The following is a 21,987-nucleotide window of genomic DNA, read 5'->3' on the forward strand; positions in this document are numbered from 1 at the left end:
TTCCTGCTCGGTTAGTAAGAGGTTAATATTTTTACTTTATTGTAAAAGAGCAGGAAAAAACCAATGACTTGTCAGTTTTAAAGGAAAGTGACTGACCAACTTAAAGGTTTTACAAAAATTTTAAAGGAGAGGAAATGAAAAAAGGTTAATAAGAGGAGTTTATGAGTATGGTTGTGCGAGTCAGAGGTAATTCGGAAAATTAAATTAGGATTTAAAATAGACATTGATAGGCCTCTGAGCAGTGAATTTATTCCAATTTATACAGTTATATACACACTGAGAGATAAGCATCAATCAGTCCTTCATACATCCTTTACATCTTCAATTCTCCCTCTAATCAAATAGTTCCATCTTTTAACTCATGGCGGACGTGGCATTAGTTGGAGCTGTCTCTGCCCGTTTGATTTCACTGGTGATTTGAGTCAGGTCTTGAATAAATACTTGGATCTAATAACAAGGAAGATGCGTCATAAACTGATCAGATTACTATCGAAAGGTTTAGAAATCACTTTTCATCAACAAGTTGAGAAATGTTAGTGAACATTTCTCAACTTCTTGATAATAGTAAATCCCGAGTAGAAGGAAGGGCTCGCATTCGACCTGGTAAGAGTACCTTGGTTCTTAAAAAAAGAGTTCTCTGTTTTTTTACCTAGCCATTCAAAGTTCATCCGTCTTCGAAAAATAAGCTTAATCTTTCTCGGTGTGTCAATCTTCTTTAATGTTGCCCATCATCACCCCTTTCCTGTGATTTTATAGTGTAATCAAGTAATCATTCCTGTTTTCCTCCTGATTTAAACGCTTTAATGACATTACCTTTTCTAGTTGTTTTTCAGTATGCTCTATGACGGTATTCTGTTTTAGGTGTCTGTTCACTAACATGAACAAGTTGTGGGTTGCCCTGGGATGAAAGAAAAACAAGCAAAACAGTTATGAATTACTACTTCTGGATTGTGACTATTACAGATGAATTCCGCGACAAATTCTGCATTCACTACATACATTTTTATACGTCCTAAGAGCAGAGTTTTCTTGGCTGCTGTATTTTGTATGTGTGTCCACTGAGATTCCCTAAAAGACAAGTTAGCAGAGTTACAAAACCTCAACCTTTATTTAGGGAAATAAGATAAGTAAATACAGTAAATCCATGAAAAAATGAGTAAAGTCACCATTTGACTGCAACACTCTGGGCTCTCTCAAGTTGCGTCTGTAAATGTGCAAGCTGTTATTTGATAGAAAATTGAAAGAAAAGCTGTGTTAATTGTAGTTAAGTTCTCCATAGTGGAATTGACAAAGTAGCATTAACTCTTGGCTAACAGAACCTATGGATATAAAGCTGCAGTTAAGGTTGACAAATGTGGATTCAAGCTTCCTGCATGACCCTTTTGAAGCCACAAGGACTATCACCCATGAAAGGACCAATAGCTATTCAAAGGCTCTGTGTAATGGATTTTGATTGCGTTGGTTAACCAAACAACTTGGTTAATGGTCTGACTACCAGAAATGTAAACTTTCTCTTCAGCTGCTAGATTGCTACACTCTGTAACTGGAAGTTATTGTGCAAAGTTGCCATGTGTCTAAACACATAATAAACTATTATAGCAACCAGAATTTACTGCCTACCAGGTTGTTGTAGTTTAATATCTCATTGTTCTTTTCCTGTCAATTAAAACATTTTCAATTGGTTAGGTCTTGACCATTAACTACAGTGGACAGGAAAAAAGAAAACTTCAAAATACAACTTGACAAAAAATGAGACATAAGGTACATTTACCTCTGTAAATTTTACCAGTCTTCCTTTTTCTTTCTCATACTTTTCCTGGTTTTTTGTTTCTCTTTCCAAAAGATCCTTAGGACAAAAAATAAAGTACAGCTAAAAGTGAGAATTCTTCTCTGAAGGAGAAGCAAGAGGTTCTTATCATTATCAAGGCCTTTACTTCATCAATCCTGTATATCTGACATTGATCTAGCTAATGTCTTAAAATCTCAACTGAATTTGAGAAATTATTTTAATTTCCAGTATGTTTTACTAACCAACCACATGTGGCTGCTTTTCCCTTGAGCCAATAATTTATGGCTCCATACCTTTTAGACAATTGAATATATGTAAGTTATCAATGATCAGTGGTAAAATGAATGTCTTAAAATTACCTGATGGGTCGCTGTTAGCGTATCGTACCTGGCAATAACTTCCCGAATCTCCTGAAACTGAAAGTAAGGAAAACTCAAATCAGCAGCTGAGCTGATGTAAGCTGCTAGTTTAAAATAAAAATTATGGATTAGTTATGTTTGGAAGACAGTCACCTCAGAATTGAGTAAAGGTCTGTATACAGCCCATACAAGCCTTTTAAAAATAAAACCTAATCAACTCATTTGAAAATATCTTCAGGATTAGAAATCAGTAAAGAGGACAAAGCCAATGGTTTAGAATGAAGAATTGTTGTTTCTCTTGCCAAGTAACCTAAGTTTCCTCCTCAGCAATTGATTGACTCAAAAAACCAAAGTAAAGAAAGACAATCACAATCTTAGTGGCTTGTGGTCAAGGATACCCTACAAATCCAGCAGAAATGAGCAAATTATCTTAAACAGCTATTTACAGAAAGCTAAAACAAGGCAAAATTAATAATATATAGCTGGTCAAAATACCTCCTCTGCAGATTCCAAAACCTTTTCCAGGTATTGCTGATAAATGACATTTCTCTCCAACTTGTATTGTATATGATCCCTTTCTTTCATTAAAGTAGCTGTTTCCTCTTTTAACCTAAAAGATGCATTCATTTTTATCCAGTTACATAGCTGTTTATACATAACACATGTACATAGGGAGTCTGTAACTTTAGGAAGGGACTAGTAGTCTCATTTCTTTTGTGCTTGCATGTTTAGATAATTGGGAATGATTAACAAAAAAATTGTACATTCTGCAATTTATATTGCCTTGACTGAAATGCTTCCATGCAGTAGCAAGAAAAGTTTGATTTCTCAAACAAGTCTCTATTCATGATCACTTGTACACTTTTTGAAGCACAACCAATTTACTCTCACACTTCTGTACAAATTCATGATGAAGAGGGATATGGTTGATTACACTCACATGTACTAATATTTAATCATGTTTAATCATGTTTATTCATGTTTAATCATGTATGCCATTCAAAAATGTTAAATACCAGTATGTTTGGCCCAGTGTCTTACAGCCTTTAGAGTCACCCTTACTTTAAGTATCGCACCTGGCAATTTCCCTGTCTTTTGCTCTTCTCATCTCTCTTTCTTCGGCCGCTTTTTTAAGCGCTCTTGCCCTCTTAGAATCATTTTCCTGAATTTTGACATACATGTCAATCATTTAGTAAATAAGTTTCTATATATGACAGTAAATGCTGTTTTCCTTCTCTGAAGCAATCCAAAAAGGTTGAAATACAAACAGCTTTGTCTCTAAAATGTAACTCTTTGGTTCTAAACAATTTCTTGCACATTCATGATTTTCTTTAACAAGTAAGTAAACTTAATTTAATGAGGGTAATATTAATTATGCTCTGTCATGACTCAAAATAAATGGACAGAAATTATAAAAATATTTATAATAAAATGTGATGATTTAAAATGATACAAAAATTACTGAAACTACACAAATGACTGCATAAGAATTTTATCGTTAAAAACTGATTTAAAAAATGTATGATTTTAATTTTTAGCAGTACAACTCCATTTGAGGTCCACATTTATGACAAATGCAAGTTCAATTCTTTGATTGCTCTTACAGAAATCATCTGACCATATTCAGTACTTTAATTTATATTAAGGGCAAATTAAATTAAGATTACTAATGTGAGTAAATCTTCATGTCTGTCAGAGTTTCTGATACATGTAAGTAAGTTCATAATGTATTGAGGGGTATTTTCACTTGGCTTACTAAAAATTAGAATGCATGGATTTATATGTGATACTACATAAAAGGGACTGCCTTTCGTGTAGAATCACATACATATCAATGCACTTTAAAATGTTGTGCAGACTAACTGATGATACTGTTCTTTCAGCTTTGAGGATAAATTCTAGATGCTGGTTTTTGAAGGCACAGAAGTTTATTGTTAATTTTTTTTACTGCATGAAGTCCAAATGATGTTGCCCTTGAGCAGGCCTTGAACAGGTTGGAAATATGTTTGGCCAACTTTTTAAATAATTCCTCAACCCTGCAATTCAGTGTGAGGTCCTGATATATTACAACACCAAGAAGTTTGAAATCAGTGGCATATTCAGTAACACTTCCATTCACATTGCTAACTGACATTTATTGGGATGGAGATGACATGATTCTGCAAATATTTCCACATGGATAATGTTTCGTGTTGACCACTCTTTTAAATGTTTGAGATCTTGACTGAGATCTTACATCAGATGAGGAACATTTTGTTAACAAGAGCTCTTTGATAAAATTGTGTCATCAGCATAAAGATGTGGTGTTAAGTCACAATTATTAATTAAAAGGCATGTTGTTTCCAAATAAAAGGAAGAAGATGGGTCCCAAGATCATTCTCTGAGGTACTATTTGTTAAAACTGCTTACTAGCAGAACAGCAACCATCTATACACATATATGTATAGACAAATATTGTTTCCTTGCCTTTGCATATAACTGAATCCAAACATCTTTTTAAAAAATAAAACAATGCCACCTTTTGTCCATCCTTGGAGACCCAGGGGCTGAGTCGATTTCAAGTTAGGGCATGAAGAGCCCCTGGGGACATTGTCTTACAAGACTAGTTCCAAACCGTCGCAGTCGTTCTGCCATCTGATTGGTGCCTGAAAATCTTTGTGTTTTTCTGCCCAATCAGAGTGAAGTGTGCTTTAGAGTCCTTTCGTGTGTTCTAACACGGACATATACTAGTAGCTCAGTTGCTTGCTATGTTTGTTTGGACTGTGCGACGGAGATTTGCTTGAGGTGAAAAGTTTCAGTCTCAGGGCACAATGTAAGAGAAATCGATCATGTCCGCGAAAATCTTACCGGAAATTGTACAGAATACTTTCGCAGGTATCACTAGAGAACGTGTTTTAAAGTTTGCGAGGTTTGTACACAACACGATGGTTGCAGTCATTGATATGTCGCTTTAAACGTTAGAGGAGATTTAAGCTTAAATCTTTCTAGATTTTTTGCATAATTTGCTGTGACTGAAACTTTGCCAATCCCGGGAAGTTATTTCGTCGCATGGGCCACGCAGGTATGTCGAGCAACTGGTTCTTGCGCAACTTTCCGTGAGTGCCAAAATGTAATCTCATCTTCGCTTGAAAAAAAAGAAAAGCTGAGCGTGGAAACTTTTGCTTATTAGATGTGGGTAGATGATCCTGTTCTACTAAGTTGGTCTTTGGTTTTGTTTTTCCCATTGAAATCAGCATCGGATCGATTCCCAATGATCAAAGGTCTTAAACAATCTTAACAAAGGTCTTAAACGATCAAAAGGTCAAAGATCAAAGGTCTTAAACAAACTTAACTTGGTCTTAAACAATCGACAGAAGAGGTGAAATCACAATGACCAAGGGACAAGAAGAGAATCCGTGGCCTTCCTAGCTCAAGAATTTCAACACTCTAGGCAGCAGTTGAAAGAATAAACTCTTTCCAAAGCCCTTCGGTAACTGCCCGAAAACATCTCTCCTTCCCGCGATGTTCTCGTTAATAAGTTTTTGTTCAGATTTTAATCAGCTAACCGGAAACACAGCTAAGCTTTCTCTTAGCACTTGCTGGAGGTTGTCCACGAACTCAACGTTCTCTGCAACCTTGGTCTTTACTACTAAGATTAGATTTTGGCGCGCACAGAAAGCAGAAAGCTACGTAGGCAAATGCGCCAGTTGCTCGACATACCTGTGTGGCCCGTGGGACGAAATAACTTCATGGGATTGGCAAAGTTTCAGTCACAGCAAATTATGCAAAAAATCTAGAAAGATTTAAGCTTAAATCTCCTTTAACATTTAAAGCGACATATCAATGACTGCAACCATCGTGTTTTATACAAACCTCGCAAACTTTAAAACACGTTCTCTAGTGATACCTGCGAAAGTATTCAGCATAATTTCCGGTAAGATTTTCGCGGACAATCTGATCGACTTCTCTTACATTGTGTGCTGAGATTGAACTTTTCACCTCAAGCAAATCTCCGTCGCAAGGTCCAGACAAAAATAGCGAGCAACTGAGCTACTAGTATATGTCCGTGTTAAAACACACGAAAGGACTCTAAAGCACACTTCACTCTGATTGGGCAGAAAAACACAAAGATTTTCTGGCACCAATCAGATGGCAGAACGACTGTGACCGTTTGGAACTAGTCTTGTAAGACAATGTCCCCAGGGGCTCTTCATGCCCTAACTTGAAATCGACTCAGCCCCTGGGTCTCCGAGGATGCCTTTTGTCTATACATTGTCTGCATTTATCAATATACCTTTAAAAACTTGTCAAACTTCAGCAATGATTCTTTTAGCTGATATTCTTTTCTATCAAGCTCCTCTCTTCTTTGTTGAAGGCTTTCCATTTTCATTTGAAACTCCTAATGAATTGGAACAAAAAGGAAATTAAAGCAAAATAAAGTACGCAATTAATAATAAGAAAACTTCAGTACTTAACCTACCGGTGGACTGTAGGTATAACCTGCGTTACAAAGAAAGAATAGAAAAGAATTTCCCGGCCCTTATTTCTGAGAATATTTAGTTGGGCTTTGAATACACATTAGCTTTTTCAAGTAGTTCTCTATTTTTTAGAGGTGTTGGACACACATTCCCACAGACTCCAGAGGGATTGAGCATCAGTCACCCGTTTAAGCTTGCAGTATAAATTTTGTGCCATATTCAATTTCAAGTAGAAAATCGATGAAAATTGGTGCTATCTAATTGATTTTCAATGATTAATGATCATTGTTGTTTTTGATCATGTTATTTTAATCTATACATCCTGTACCCGATCATCAATTACCCTTCGTTCAAGCTATTTGAATCCTCTATTTGTCGGGATAATAATCTTGTAGCAGTGTTGTTTTATGTTTAACGCAGTAAGCTTAAATCATTTGACATCAGCGACCATCACCGACCTCTTTTTGTGCAGCAAGTGCTTGCTCAACCTCCGACATTTCTCTTCTCTTTTCAAGAAGTCTTGTGGCAGGAGTGAGGTGGTCGTCCTCGCGTTCTGGCATTTTGCTAATGAAGGAAGCATGACACTAAATAAGACGAGAAAACTTTGCTTGTTGCCTGCTTGCAATCCAAACAGTGCATTACATTGCAAAGATTGATATATCATGAGTTTTCCACTTACACGAGGATTTTATCCTCAAATGTAGTTCTAAAATATTCCTCTAAGTTGACAGTCATTTTTGAACGTTTCTATATCAACTCCAAATATTCAGTTACTACGTTTCGTGGAAGGTCTCTTCCCAACCAAGATGGCGGATTGCGCTGTCAAGGAAACGCTTCCTTAATCGCTTGGTATCACGGGTAACAGGTCTTGAAACTATCCCAGAGGTCAATGGGTTCGTGTGAAAATGGCGGCAGAACTGCTATGTTTTTATATCAAGAGGTGTAGAGGAAATCCCTTCAGATTCTCTCATGACCCATATTTGATGGAAATTTTTACTTGAAACCGATTTTTGATTTCAGTATGTCATCTGTCATTCTCTGGGTGAAGCCGGACGCCTTCGATTTCGGAGCAATTCATGCGCCATTGCCTCCAAAACTGACTTTGCACGTAAGTTGAAACCTGCATGTCAGTGCAGGTATTTAGTGTCATTTTAGTTGCAGGAGCGAATGATCTGTTTTTATCTTTTTAGAGTCATCGATCTATGACTCTTGAAGGGTAATGATGTATCTTAAGCCTTCACCTCCATTGCTTTTGTGTACAGTGCAAATGTTACATTTGCTTATGATTCTTGCATACTCTGCTAGGCTACATTTTGGTTCAAAATCGCCCTACTGCTGTCGCTCATGATCGGTTTGCGGGGAATCAGGGTGTCAAAAACGAACTCGCCTCTAGAATCTTCAGCGTCATTTATGAAGGTGAAATGATTGACTAGAAATGACCTACACACGATGTGCTACATCGTCCTTTAGAAAAATAGAAGATATCACAGCGCCAGGATTTTTTGTCAATGTCTTAAGTCAGTACATTATTAACTCAAAGTTGAGGGTAAACTTCAGGCCTTTGAGATTCCCGAATTCATTCTCCAGCCACTACTTTTCGTGACGAAATGTCAAAAATTTCATTTTCTATCTTCCTATTATTGTGGCTTCACTCTCCTGGCTCTTCCTCCTTAGCCATTTTGTTACTGTTTTGAGGGTAAGAAAGTAACCAGTTCACAAAGCCAAGAACACCTGCCTTTATTACATGTTCTCCAAAGTCATGCAATGGCTCTCCAGTATTGCCATATCTGTAGCACATGCAGTCCTAGACTTCCAATTTTTATTTTTACTATTGGCCTAATTTTAGGGTTTCATGATTTCAAAAATGCTGTTACACAACAATAAGAGTTAGGAAAATAGAGAGGCTATCATTTTTTTGTAGCAGTTCAAGAACTTGATAGAACATAGTCATGTTTCTCTGTTCAGCTAACAGCTGATCTCATAAATGTTATCAATAACTCAATACTGAGATTTGGTAAGGCAATCCAAAAAATTTCATTATTTTATTGTTATTTTACCTTTCTAGAACTTGTACAAGTTGTCCATTTATGCAAGAAACAAAGGAGAAGCAGGATATCCTCAGCTAAGGTAGATGTGTATATAATAACTTGGATATATCAACAAAGTTGAAGTGGTAAATTGGCCACCTTAACGATTACAAAAGCTGATGTTTTGAGTGTTAGCCCTTCATGGACTGTGTTACTTTGCTTAATGTGGATTATACAGGGCTCGACATTAACGGCTGCCCGCCTGCCAGGGGCAACTAAAAATTTCATTGGGGCAACTAAGTTCATTGGGGCAACTAAGTCCTAGTTGCCCGATTGGGCAACTGAAAATTTTTGTGAAAGGTAGATGTGTGTTGACATTCAAGTAGCAAGAACATATTTTTTAGTATTATTTTTATGACCAATTCATTGACTTTATGGGTGCCATTGATTAAACAACATATAATATTTTTCAATCGTAATTTTCCCCTAAAGGTTAATTTTTTCTTACAAAAGTGTCTTTTTTGTCATTTAGCTACCCACTGTGGAAGCATGTGGCCTGCAACAAGTTACAAATGTCTGAAGATCTGGCTTGGCTGTGAGTTGATATTATGTTCATTAAAATTAAATGCATGTCTAGTAAATGAAAAAGATAATGCGCATAAGTTTCTCAAAAAGGGAATAACAAAAATTCAATAAAGAGAAGCAGCTCAGAAAAATAATGAACCAAGTAATTGCAAATAGACATGGTTAGCATATCTAGCAGGAGTTGTCATAGACTGGCAAAAATTATTAATCCAGTTCCATGTTTTGAACAGTATGCATGTAAAAACATTTTAAAGATTGAAGATTCGTATGCTTTTAAAATTTTTTTCCCTCATCTACTGGAAGTGCATTATATATCCAGACTTGTCAAAGTGTTGCAATCTTGTCAATAAGTAATTTTATGTTTTGTGCTGTAGTGAGTACATGTGAATATGTTTATAAATGAAAATACAGAGTATGCTTTTCTCTAGGTACTTTGAAACCTTTGACATGCTAAGTGGCTCAAGTTTTAAAGAACATTCAAGATGGAATGAAATATTTGCTCAATGCAAAAGTGTGGAGGAAGTAGGTCAGAAAACTTGGACTGTGATACTTTGCTAAATGCGGATTAAAGTCATATTAAACTTTTAAATCCCAAGATCTGATTGAGGACTTTGCCTTTTGTAGATCATCTGAGATCTCAAGGCTCTGTGAGAACATTGCAGTTCATTCTATTTCTTTACATTCAACAAATTCACAAGATATCTTTTAAGGCTTCTCTGGTCCTGGGAGGAGAAGAGTATCCTTTATACTTAATTTGTTAACAATCTTTTCATTTTCAATTAATTTGATTAAAATGTAGTTCTTACTTTAATTATGTGAAGTTTTGAACATTAGATTTTGTCGCAGTTGTGTTGGATGATATTTATCAAGCAATCAAGCCTTTGAAATATAAACTTGTCTGAATAACAAGCTTTACAGATAAAAGTGTTAATCTGAGTGACATTTCTTTGGTTGTGAATGCAGTACTTACACCGTAAGCTTGTCCTTAATATTAAAAAGATGGCCAACACGTTCACGATCACCAGATTTGGAAAATAAAGGATCCATTGCAGTTAAGGTAAGATGACATTAAACTCATTGCCAATAGATGAGCTTGGGAACTGGTGCCTTAAAGGTCGGACGGGAGCCTGAATGCTTCAGGCATAGCATAGAGGTACCCATGGCAACCCCACAAGCGGGAACCACCCTTGCATGCAGCTGCCAACTGGCACTGTCACACTGAAAGAATTCAGTGGAAAATACTCACCTTACCTCATACTTACCAATGCACAGAAAGGGGGGGACGGGCTGGGAGCCAGAATCCGCAAAGATTCACTATAAGCAATAGATCTGCAAAGATCATCTCGAAATGCCAGCATGAGATGCCCGGTAAGTCGCAAGATAAGCAAAGGCCCCTGTGGTTGCCCTACAGATCACGTACGCTTGGGGAGAAGACCGCTGACTGGATTGGCTTGAAACTTAACTTTGCCTAAATTACATTTAGCCACATGAATAATAATAGTAATGATATTGATAAAAATCATAACAATACAAATTAGTGAGTAGAGGTATAAATGATAATGATGAAAATTATCATGAGTTTACTTTTAAGATGTGATTGATTTTTTATTTCTGGTAAAGATTTTTCTTCGATTGTAACCCTGATTATGAATAATTAGTGTTAGGACACAAAGGAAACTGAGAATCAAGTTACAATATGTTCAACATTTTTCATCTCAGAGTAAAACTCAAACTACAATCATTACAATAAATTGTTGCCCTAAAGTTGAATTAAGTAATTGAAACATAAATCATTAGTTTAATGATATTGTTCTGTCCTCCGGATTTTCAACTTTTCAGAGCCTTGATGAGCATGATCACATGATGTTTGTGCTACATCATTTGAATGACATTTTGGAACTTTTAATGGAACCAGGTATGAAACTACTTAAACCCTTTACACCCTTACATCAGTATGCATATTCTTCACACTGTTCTCTGTACATTGCCTAAGATGCTGACAAAAATAATTTTTTTAACAGTCAAGAGCTTCTTCAGGCGAGGATCATTTCCTTTATTCTTGTGACCTTAATGCATGATTAAGACGTGATATTGTTGGGAGAAACTAGATGTTAGTCACTCTTGGTGGTCAAAGGGTTTAGGGAATGTATTCTGACATACACTCACGCAAAATTACGCACTCGAGGTAATACATGTAAGTTTGCATGATGTCATTACTTTCAGAGTCCAGTGGAATTGGCAGTGGTAATGAAGCCTGTCTTACTGTTGAAGCTCTTGATGCTCTTGGGTTTCTCATCACAGGATCCATTGATAGGAAGTGTGTATACTACCATAATTTATAGATTTCATCGATTCTCGTATTTATTTGTGACACACTGATTACCTGAAACAAGCTTATTGGTTTTAACCAAGTAAGTAAGTAAGACCTTTATTCCTATTGACTACAAAGATTACAGCAATTGCTGTTATTAATTACAATCTCGTCTAGATACAGTTTTCTTATTTTGTTTATGAAAACACAGAAACTCAATATGAAACACAATAACTCAATATGAAGTCTTATATGCTAACCTATAGACCAGTGTTGTTCTCAGATAGTGTCTAATTCAGTTTTCTGCTTTACTTCTGATTTCCCTCTCCTGGATAGGAACTAACTATAAGTAGAACTGTTAAGTAGTAGTAGGCCTTATTTAGGAAAACATGTCCTGTCCCTAATCACCTAGGGTCAACATTTCTGTGCAAAACACCTGGGGCCCTTTCCCAGCAAACCCTGTCTTGTTACAGGCCCAGAGCCCTTATTTTGAGTCTAGATCTGGGGAATAATGGTGTGAGTCAAAAACCAGTCCCATTTGGTTTCTTTCCTGACATTAGGTCCATGTCTATAGTGCGAATGAAAAGCTGGTACACAAAATCAGCCTTTTGGGTGGGAAGAGTCATTGGGATTTTCAAGGGAAGGGACCCTGGCTCCAAAACTTGGTTGACATGTCAATGTACTTAATGTTTGGGTTTTATTTATTTGTCACATCAAATTTTTGTTTAGAAATATTCAGCCACTACATGAATTAGCTCGACTTCAGCCAGAAAGACCCAAATGTGGTTATTCAAAGGTAATACTTGTCACTAGAATTGAAATAAAAATTATTTGTAGACTGAAGTTATTCTGTTAATGGTTGTGAAATTTAAGGATTTGGCAACTAATTTGGGTCCAAATACTTACAGATCTCCAGAAAATTCTCTTTCCGCCAACTTCAATCTTGGTTGAGGTCCAGTCTTCAAGTAAATCCATTTGGAGTGTCTGCCATCCTTGCTCAGGGATTTAAACAACATGAATTACAAGTACAAAGTAAGAAACAAATATCACAAAGTCAGTGTTTGATGTGGTAGCAGGTGATCATCAATTTTTGTTGTTTGTTCTATCAGGACCACTCACTTTCTGAATGCCTTAAGCCTCTGTCCTCAGAATCACATTTTTATGGAGGAAGGACTTGTGAAACTCGGAAAGGCCTCATTGATCATTTTGCATGCCAGAAGTGAGGGATGAGATTTACTACTGTGTTCAGAAATTTCTGCTTTGTTTTGAAAAAAAAGAATTATATAATAACAAGATCATCATTGTTCCTCAAGCTATATATGCAGCATGCATTCTGTGCTCTTTGCAGAATAGTTTAATGCATTTGTTACCCCTCCCCCCACCAACAATTCACCTTCTCTGCTCTCCTCCCCCTTCAAATTTTCATGGATCTTCTAAAACTCATCTTAAGTATGAACCACATGTATTTGATCAGTTTCCTGTTGTTGTAGATTTTCTAAGCCTTAGTGACACCTTTGATGATCACAGTCTTCTACGGCATCAGGAATCAGAACACAGCACTGCTGGCAAAGAAATGTCCATAAATAGGAGTCGCATCATGAGCAATATAGGCTATGCTCCACCCGAGTATGTAAAATACAATTTTGTGGCACTGTAGTATGGAACATTCAGTAGTAAAGTTCATTTGTTGTCTGATAAGAATATCATGTGGTTTGATAGTGCATCAGGTTTCAATAAAGCCCAAAGCCCAAGTTACATTTGGTGCAATCAACAACCATTCCAAAGAATTAATGCAGCATGAAATATTCAGCATCTGGTTTTACTAGATTACATGACTTCTGCAGATGGTTTCTTAGATTTATTTTTTGTGTCAAATGTTTGTGTGTGCTGTTTATTGTTTGAGAGTTGTGTATACTTAAGGTAAAGAAAGGATATTGAGGTTTACATGTAAATTGTTTAATAGGTTTGTTTTTGTTATATTAAGATTTTTATGGGATGTCAAGTGTCTAAGTTAAGAATTGTGATAATGAGCTCATGAGATTTGTAGTGGGGTGTTTGTGTGGGATGTTTGTGGTAAAATTTTAAAGTGAACATTTCACAGGGGTAAGTCTGCTTTGCAATTGCAACTCTCCAGACTACAACTATTTTGTTCTAGATGGCAACTGGAAAAAAATTTTTGTGGTCATAATGTGCAGTGCAGGTCACCAAATTGGCAACTTGTGTTTAGTGGTTATGTGGCAATTTGTCACTATGATTATCAAGTGACTTTAAAAAAATTTTGTTTGAAACACTGACTGATTGGTTTTACCACTTAAAATATAGAAACCTGATTTATCGTTATTGTGAGAAATGTATCAAGAAACCAGAAATATTTATTTGTGACCACTTTTGCTTCCTTTACTTCATATTTCATTTGATAGGCAAAGATTTCTTATCCTTTCTCAAGTTTGCAAACAAACTGTTGCAAAGGTATGTTTTCTTGAAACAGCATTATCTCTTTGACTGACTTAACATTTAAAATTGACAGCGAGATAATTTCAATACCCAATTTTTGATATTTTTAATTTAGTCTGAAACAGCAGACAATATTCTCAGGCTTTGAGGAATGAACTCTGCAAACTAGAGTCTGTTTAATACAGGATTTTAGAATGATGAAATTAGGTTGTTGTGTTGTGAAAACAGCTTTATTGTTTGTTTTTTTTTTAATCAGGCCAATGACTCATATTCAGGAAGTACAGTGAAAATTCACAGATGCCATTATTCCTACATATACATCCTATGCCCCCTGAGGTTTGTGAATGCAATTACCACCAGCTACAGTGCTAGACAAGTCTCCCCCCCTCTTCTATTCTTCCCTCAATTTTAAAGTGGCAATTGCAAAAAAGTTATGTATCCTTTGCTTAGCAACTGTACTTGATTTTGGTTATTCAGGTGTAAAGTTGATTTTGATAAACTGCAGTTATTTGTATGATTGGCTCTATACTTGACTTGACCTTACCAAATGTATTCAAATGTCTGTGATTGGTAGAGTGCTACTGCGACCAAAAATGCACCTTTTCTTTTCTCCTCAGAGGTTGAAAGTACTTACCCTAAGTAACAAATTTGCCAAATCTTAAGGCAAAACTCCATCGAGAAGTAATATTATTTTCCCTGTAGATTAGTGATCTAAACAGCCGCCATTCTTCGAACTCCGCGCGAAGAAGAAGAAACTAGGTCGAGAATGGAAGTGACGTTAATGACTCAACAAACGTGGCTAATTTGGTATGCCGAGAGAGAGTTGTTTTTCTGATTCTGCAGGAAAGAAGGAATAGAATTCGAAAGAATTGTTTCCCAGCTTTCTTTTGTGTATTTCTTGTAAAGGCATGCCTTTGCGACGTTGTCGAAGTGAGTCGATGACGTCACAACTAAAACTGCTGTAGTTATTTTCGCGGGCTCTCCAGTGTGTTATTTGAACAATGGTGGAAGAATTTTTAATGTCTTTGCGGCACTGTTTTTAAGGAATAACGTTGTCAAATTTGAGAAACTTATGCTTATTCTGACTTATAGTTTAGGGTCTAAATGTGAAGTTAACACCAGAAAATTGGGAAAATAGAATGCAAAAATTTCATCGCAGTAGCACTTTAACAATCTCTAACAAATTTCCTCAATAGAATTGGTTGTTTTGAATTAAAACTTTCATCTACTATGTAAGATGAACATTTTTTCTTGCTACAAAGCTTAAAGTATCAGCTTGGATACTGACTTTTACGCAGTTAAAACTCCATCATGTGATTTTTATTTCGTGCTTAATAAAAATTGATTTAAGTCTTTTAGTTTTCTGGTGGATATCTACCTAAAATACATTATGGGCCCTAGTTCTTGTTAATTGTCTCCAAAATTAATTTCATGTTAGTAATTAAGTACTAATTGCAATATTAACCATTCATAATAATTTTCATAAAAATTCATAAATTTACCCTCCAAAGGCCAATTTACTCTAAAGGTGTCAAGCACTTTGTCACCTCAAGTTTCCTTTTCCAAAATAAAGCAATGAGCCTATTTGCCTGTGCAATGCCTTACTGTGGTTTTCAATATCATGCACAATGTGGAGTTGGAGATAAATCTTTGAAAAGTGTTTTACAATTCAGTCAATTGTCTCTGTCTTTAGATATATGTTGCTGTAATGATCAAGGACAGCATGAAACCAAATTGCAAGCTTGCCTCAGAACTTTAACCTCAGAGTCTGCATGTTAAAGAAGAGTGCAGTAAATTGCTCTCCCTAGGATGCCATTTAACCTTTATTCTCTACAGTTAATAACAGAGTGCATCCTTCTGCAAAATGGGGGCATAATCATTGTTTTGGTGAATTATTGTTTTGTTGCTTTGTTTGTTTGTTTTAAGAATCAAGCATGTAAGGTGTGTCAGAATACATGATGTAACTGTTACTACTTATCTTATTCAGGGCTGTTACTGTAGAAAACTGTCACAACTCCACAATTGTTCTGGGGGTGGCAAACACAGCTGTTAATATCATTGGTTGCTGCAATTGTACATTCTATGTCGTCTGTGAAAGAATCTCATTCAGGTTTGTTGAAGGTGACCAAGAACCAAAATGGTCATCATTAATCAACTTGATAGACCAGCCAGACATGTAGATATGTTTGCATATGCTTCATAAAATCCCCCCCCCCCCTTGCACAAAGGAAAAATTGTTACCACTGTTTACTTAGTTTTTATGGGGTTTGTATACGACATTTCTGTGAGCATGCGTCTTTTTAATATATGTGTCTTCAAATATTTAAGAAGTTGAATTACTGCCTCTGCTCCACAGGTGGGATGCCTGTTTCTTTGCGGTTCTTTTCACATTTTTGAGCCATTCTTCTCTGCTTATGTTCATTAAACAAAAAATGAAAACTTGGATACTTTGAAGGGGTACAAAACCTTGAATTAACTTTGTTATTGTTATTGTTTCGTCTTAGTGGTTGCAGTGACTGTTCTTTTCATCTTTGCACGCCGACCAAACCTGTTATTCTTCCAGGAAATGAAAAGCTAGTTTTGGCGCCATATCACACTTATTACCCCACCCTGGAGGAACACTTATGTGGCCCTTGGGGGATTCCCATTGAGCCAAATTTGTGGAATGATCCTCTTGTACTTGGTAAGAACATGTTGGGTGTATGGTTACGGTGAAAAGTTGTCATATAATGTACCCGGTTATTGAAAACTTTGATTTATCTTATAGCCGACCTACTACTTAATTTCTGGTTTCCATAGTTTTGTTACATTTATTTGGTTTTTCAGCATCTGATCGAGGTGAGGGCACATCAGCTGTGTATCGTGAACTATCACCCGCAGACTTTTTCACGTTCACAATTCCGTTCTCTATGAAAGGATCTACAGATGTAAGCCTCACAGAATGTTTTTAGTTTAGAACAGCACCAACACCAATGTACACCGAGCAAATTCGAAGAAAGAGAAAGTATCCCCCGTTGCCATTGTCAAACTGAACTGTTTTGGTAATCATTTGAAGATTTCTCTTAATGTAGCAGTATACCTATTGGGTTTCCTTTTGTTTTGTGCCATTCACTCGAATAAATACCGTCTTATAAAATAAATGTTAAAAATTAAAATCACGAAAATACTAAGGAAATTTATACCAGCATCTGAAAAAGCGCATCTTTCATTCGGGAGTCGTACAAAATTTGATAAACCCAGACTTTAGCTTGAAAGTGTGAAGAAGATCAGAGTCAGATTCAATGCTTTTAGAGTACTCCCATACTTTTAACTTTCCTTCTTCCTACCTCCGTTTCCTGGCCTGGCAGTAAGGGATAAAGGACTGAAATGTTATAAATCACCAATCAAAACTCAAAAGAAGTTTATGTAAGACCTTTAAAACTGAAATTTCTGAGGATCTCCTTATACCTTTCCAGGCTTTGTTTCTGGTGATTTGTACTGCTTTTGTTAATGATGCGATTGGATTACATGTTTGATCACATGCATAATTGAACTTTGTGGTTTGATTTCAGGGACCACCGATTCCTCTTCCGAAAAAGTTCGAGAAAGCTTTGAAAGACAGAGAAAAGTAAGTAGAGAAGTTCCAAATTATAAGCGATATGCTTTTAGTGCTTGTCTATTTTGCGCTTGTAGCTTGTTTTCTTTTGGCTTTGTATATTTTTGACCATAAAAACTTGCGACAAAACGTTGCTTGATAACATTGTAAAATTTAAAAACGATAAAATGCTATAGACAGCTAAAATCGACGACGTCTCGATGTTAACATAACGTCATTATCAAGTCAAGGATGTATAAAAATAAGTTCTATAAATACTAAAAACGAACAATAAGAGAAAATAATTTGCGGGTTAAACAAAAAGTTTAGCACGTATGGAGTACATTTGCACGTTCAGATTAGGTTTGAATTTCTTAATATAAAGCATTTCAAACACTAAACAATCAAATTTGCTTTGACACTTTCTCAGAATCTTAAAATGACTATCATTCAAACGATCCCTCCTACCGTGCGCTTCATGAAAATTCTTGCCAATTGCCGAATTTTTGTGTTCAGTGACACACTGAAAAAGGTGTCGGGCCATATAGCCAACATAATCTGCATCGCACAGATCACATACAAAATGATAAACAACGCATTGCGAATGATAGTCATTTTAAGATTCTGAGAAAGTGTCCAAGCAAATTTGATTGTTTATTGTTTGAAATGCTTTAGTTTATATTAAGAAATTCAAACCTAATCTGAACGTGCAAACGGACTCCATACGTGCTAAACTTTGTGTTTAACCCGCAAACTATTTTCTCTTATTGTTCGTTTTTAGTATTTGTAGAACTTATTTTTATACATCCTTGACTTGATAATGACGTTATGTTAAGGTGGCTCGTACCGGTTTTCATCTTTTTGATGGTTTGTAACTTTGAAAGAATACAACAGAAAGACTGACTAAGGCCAGTTGAACACTTTTACAGGGTTGAATTACATAATCATTGGTTATCCAAAAGTGTCATTTCGTCACTAGCAATTTCCATGGCAACGCTTTCATAGGCTTATTCAGATGCATTTTTTAGCTTGTGGCTTAAATAATTCGAAAACTAACCCGGTGACCCCCTGATTTTTTTCAAGGATTGCTTTTGGCACTTGAAAAGGAAAATACACAAAGATTTTTAAAAAATTATACGGAGCGGAATTTCAGAAAATCTACTAAAGGGCAATTTTCACACATTGCAAATTTCCTTCCGTAGAATTTTCTAGTTTTTTTTCTGATGATTCCTTTCGACGTTATTATCATATTGGAACAATAAAAAGAAGGGGTCACCGGACTTCTTTTCATGCAATAGCTTTTGTGAGTTTGGCAATTTCCACGCGCGTTCTCGCGCATTTAAAATTCTGGATTCTACAAGATCGACATTTGCTCATGATCTGTTTTAGCTACTGCTGACAATTGCGTGTGCTCGTGCGAGCACCTACGATCTGATGATTACAGACGTTTACTGCTAAGAAAATCATTAAACAGCCGTCAAAGACAGCCTCCCGAGCTCATCTTAAAAATCCTACACATGACTTCTGGCTATATCATATTATTTCCTTGAAGTTTCAAAGTCTTCTTCCACTTCAGGTAGATTATCCTTCACTTGAGTTCTTCTATTTTCGCCGTCACAAGATTTCATATCGGTTGAATATTTCTTTTAAATGTGAAGTGAAGCAACCTTTACTTCTGCGAAAATCGTCTTCGTTATCTTAGTTTCTATCTCCTGCATTCAAAGTGGCCGCTCAACACATCAAATACAAGCTCTTAGGTAAACTTCTCACAAAAGTAGAAAAAATTCCACGCGCCGCCATCTTTGTTTTGAATTTTCATCTTTTGATCTCGCGCTTCTTTCGCACGTTTCTCTCGCGCGCGTCACGCAAGAGTAACCTGTTTCCCACGTGAGGAAACTAGTACAAGCCACCTTAACATCGAAACGTCATCTATTTTAGCTTTCTATAGCTTTTCATCGTTTTTAAATTTTACAATGTTATCAAGCAACGTTTTGTCGCAAGTTTTTATCGTCAAATGTTATTCCAAGTCACTTCTTCTTTGTTTATTTTTGTCTACATTTTTATCATCCTTGTCATGGTCATCATGTCTTTAGTATAATGTCTTGTTGTCATTTGTCCACGCACCGCTTGTCACTTGTCCGCACAGCATTTGTCACTGGCTACTTTTTTCCTCACACTTGTCACTGGACCTTTGCTCATTTGTTTGAATGTTGTTGTCGGTTTATCCGTGCATTTTGTGTTAGTAGGGACTGGTGACTATTGCCCCTCTTGTCTGTCCTTACTCGTTTTCCCGCGCTTGCGCATTGTATTAGTATTTGTATTTTTAGATTCGTACAGTGTACAGGCGAGAGAACAATAGGACACGTAGTCCCCTACTAGGTTCATCCGCCTAAACCAAGGGCCGTGAAGTTACCTTCTTTTAACCTCGTAATTATAATTTATTTTTCTATATAGTTTTTTTTCTTATTGTTGTACGTATCCGTTTTCGTTATGATTATCATCTAATTGTCGTCACTTAGTTGGCTAATGGTATTTTAACAGAAAGTGATTTTTAACTATTTCGTTCTTGCCTTTTTGTTTTGCAGAGCAATTGGTAACTGGTATCAATTAGTAAAAACATCATCACTCACCAAAGCGCAGAGGCGACAGCTGCAAAAAGATGTACAAGATAGATTCCAGGTAACGGTTACTTCACCACTGTAGAAGTAAACTTGAGATAGACTGGCAGCTATCTTAGGGGAGATGGGAGTAGTAATTCTGCCAGTGTCCTCATGCTGGAAACTGGGATCGGTTTTGACCAGCTTACTGAACCTTACTTTTACATTTTCACGCACACCTCATCTGTTTAGTGTTAGCTGTGTCAATATCTTTTTTCATGCGTAGTAAAGTTTTCGGAGTGGATCAGGTAACTCCGTTATCATTGGAATTTGTGAGAATTTTCAAAATTGATTTCAGTTCAACAATTTCCTTTTCTGCAGGAATGGCTGGCAGAAAGTGGACACTCCACTCAATTGAATGGTCTCGTACCGCCCCATTCAGGAAAGTCTTGAAATATCAAGAAGGAAGGCAATTCGTTGGTAAAAGTCTTCAATATTCTAGGCAAGGAAGTGAAGAATACACTGCCTCAGTCAGTAAAACCCTAACCCAGACCATGCCCAAGGGAGTAGGTAGGAATATCGGAGGGATGGATATTATGGTTCCCCTACAACTTTGGTGGACTGAATGGTTTAACCATGACTCCATTCATCTAGCAGCAGAGAAGTGGAATCCACTTATGATGATGACCAGCATCAAGACTGACTACGGCATTATACAAGGGAAATCCAAAAAGAGCTCAAAACATATTCAAGCATCTGTATGCTACAACTTACCACGACGGACATTCGGAAACCATACTTATAACAGAAATCGGAGCCAGATATGGATCAATCCTTTCAAGAAGTCGCCGTTTGTGTGAGGTCGTTTCCGGGTATTGTCCGCGTTAGTCGCCCACAAATTTGGGACCTGCGTCGGCATTTACTGACCAGAAAGTGTGATTTGAAATTGAACGTTATGTAACTGAAAGAAGGATATTGGTGGAAGAAAAGAGATCCTTTGATTATGAATGTGATAAGGAATGTTACATAACCGATGATAGATAAAATAAAAATATTCAAACTGTTTGTTGTGGTTCTGAAGAAGTGTAAAGATAAAATGACACAACAACAACAACAACAACAATCTTTATTTTTGTACTCACTCTTGCTCAGAAAAAGTTACAACAAAGAGAACGCATTTCACAAAAGAGAAGAATATTCCAGGGGTAGCCGTATTTTTAGATTTCGAGAAAGCGTTTGATTCGATTGAGTGGAATTTTATTCATAAATGCCTCGAAACGTTTAATTTCGGTCTTGATCTCCGACAGTGGATAAAAGTGTTCTATACAGATATCTCTAGTTGTGTTTTGAATAAAGGGTACGCCTCAAGACATTTTCATCTAGAACGCGGAGTGCGTCAAGGTTGCCCACTTTCCGGCACATTATTCATTATTGCTATTGAGCTACTCGCGCAAAGTATTAGATGCTCAAAAGAAGTAAAAGGTATCACAATAGATGAACATAAAGAGGTCAAACTTTCGCAATATGCAGACGACACAACTGTACTTCTGTCTGATGTTCAATCAGTGTCAAAGTTATTTGATTTATTATCACTTTTCGAAAGGTGCTCTGGTCTAAAACTAAATCAAACAAAATCTGAAATGCTATGGCTTGGCTCTGTAAGCCACAGAAAAGATTCTATACTTGATCTTCAAATGAGCGGTGAGCCAGTTTACGCGCTTGGAGTGCATTTTACATATGACCTAGAAATGTCTGAAAAGAAAAATTTTTTGGACAAATTAGATTCTTTAAAGAAAACATTGAACATGTGGTCCCAAAGAGACCTCTCCATCGT

General features: G+C 36.5%; 2 protein-coding genes across 3 annotated transcripts; one reads left to right on the forward strand and one right to left on the reverse strand.

The window, feature by feature from the left end:
- Positions 1-227: 227 nt before the first annotated feature.
- On the reverse strand, positions 228-7,444 carry LOC111321819 (coiled-coil domain-containing protein 42 homolog). The gene is made up of 12 exons (XM_022924791.2): positions 7,285-7,444; positions 7,064-7,169; positions 6,422-6,526; positions 3,225-3,310; positions 2,644-2,758; positions 2,149-2,205; positions 1,772-1,846; positions 1,621-1,656; positions 1,167-1,219; positions 1,000-1,068; positions 814-898; positions 228-447 (listed from the first exon to the last, which is right to left on the reverse strand). The coding sequence occupies exons 1-12, from the start codon at positions 7,338-7,340 to the stop codon at positions 355-357; spliced, it is 936 nt and encodes a 311-aa protein (XP_022780526.2). The 5' UTR covers positions 7,341-7,444; the 3' UTR covers positions 228-354.
- A 53-nt stretch (positions 7,445-7,497) lies between these two features.
- On the forward strand, positions 7,498-21,218 carry LOC111321818 (TBCC domain-containing protein 1). 2 transcript variants are annotated; one of them, XM_088743200.1, is made up of 20 exons: positions 7,507-7,545; positions 7,626-7,713; positions 8,671-8,732; positions 9,165-9,227; positions 9,646-9,743; positions 9,842-9,953; positions 10,217-10,274; positions 11,057-11,132; positions 11,441-11,534; positions 12,258-12,324; positions 12,437-12,560; positions 13,019-13,154; positions 13,949-13,997; positions 14,239-14,318; positions 15,970-16,092; positions 16,487-16,665; positions 16,809-16,909; positions 17,534-17,589; positions 20,142-20,235; positions 20,535-21,218. In XM_088743200.1, exons 1-20 carry the CDS (start codon positions 7,511-7,513, stop codon positions 20,604-20,606), a joined length of 1,767 nt encoding a protein of 588 aa, XP_088599326.1. In that variant the 5' UTR covers positions 7,507-7,510; the 3' UTR covers positions 20,607-21,218. The 2 variants fall into 2 exon arrangements, 1 of the variants encoding a protein (XP_088599326.1); XR_015994659.1 differs by lacking the exon at positions 20,535-21,218 and having other exon boundaries at positions 7,498-7,545; positions 16,809-17,023; positions 20,142-20,224.
- Positions 21,219-21,987: the final 769 nt, after the last annotated feature.

This window comes from Stylophora pistillata, chromosome 13 (genome assembly GCF_964205215.1).
Source record: "Stylophora pistillata chromosome 13, jaStyPist1.2, whole genome shotgun sequence".
In the NCBI taxonomy this organism is placed as follows: domain Eukaryota; kingdom Metazoa; phylum Cnidaria; class Anthozoa; order Scleractinia; family Pocilloporidae; genus Stylophora; species Stylophora pistillata.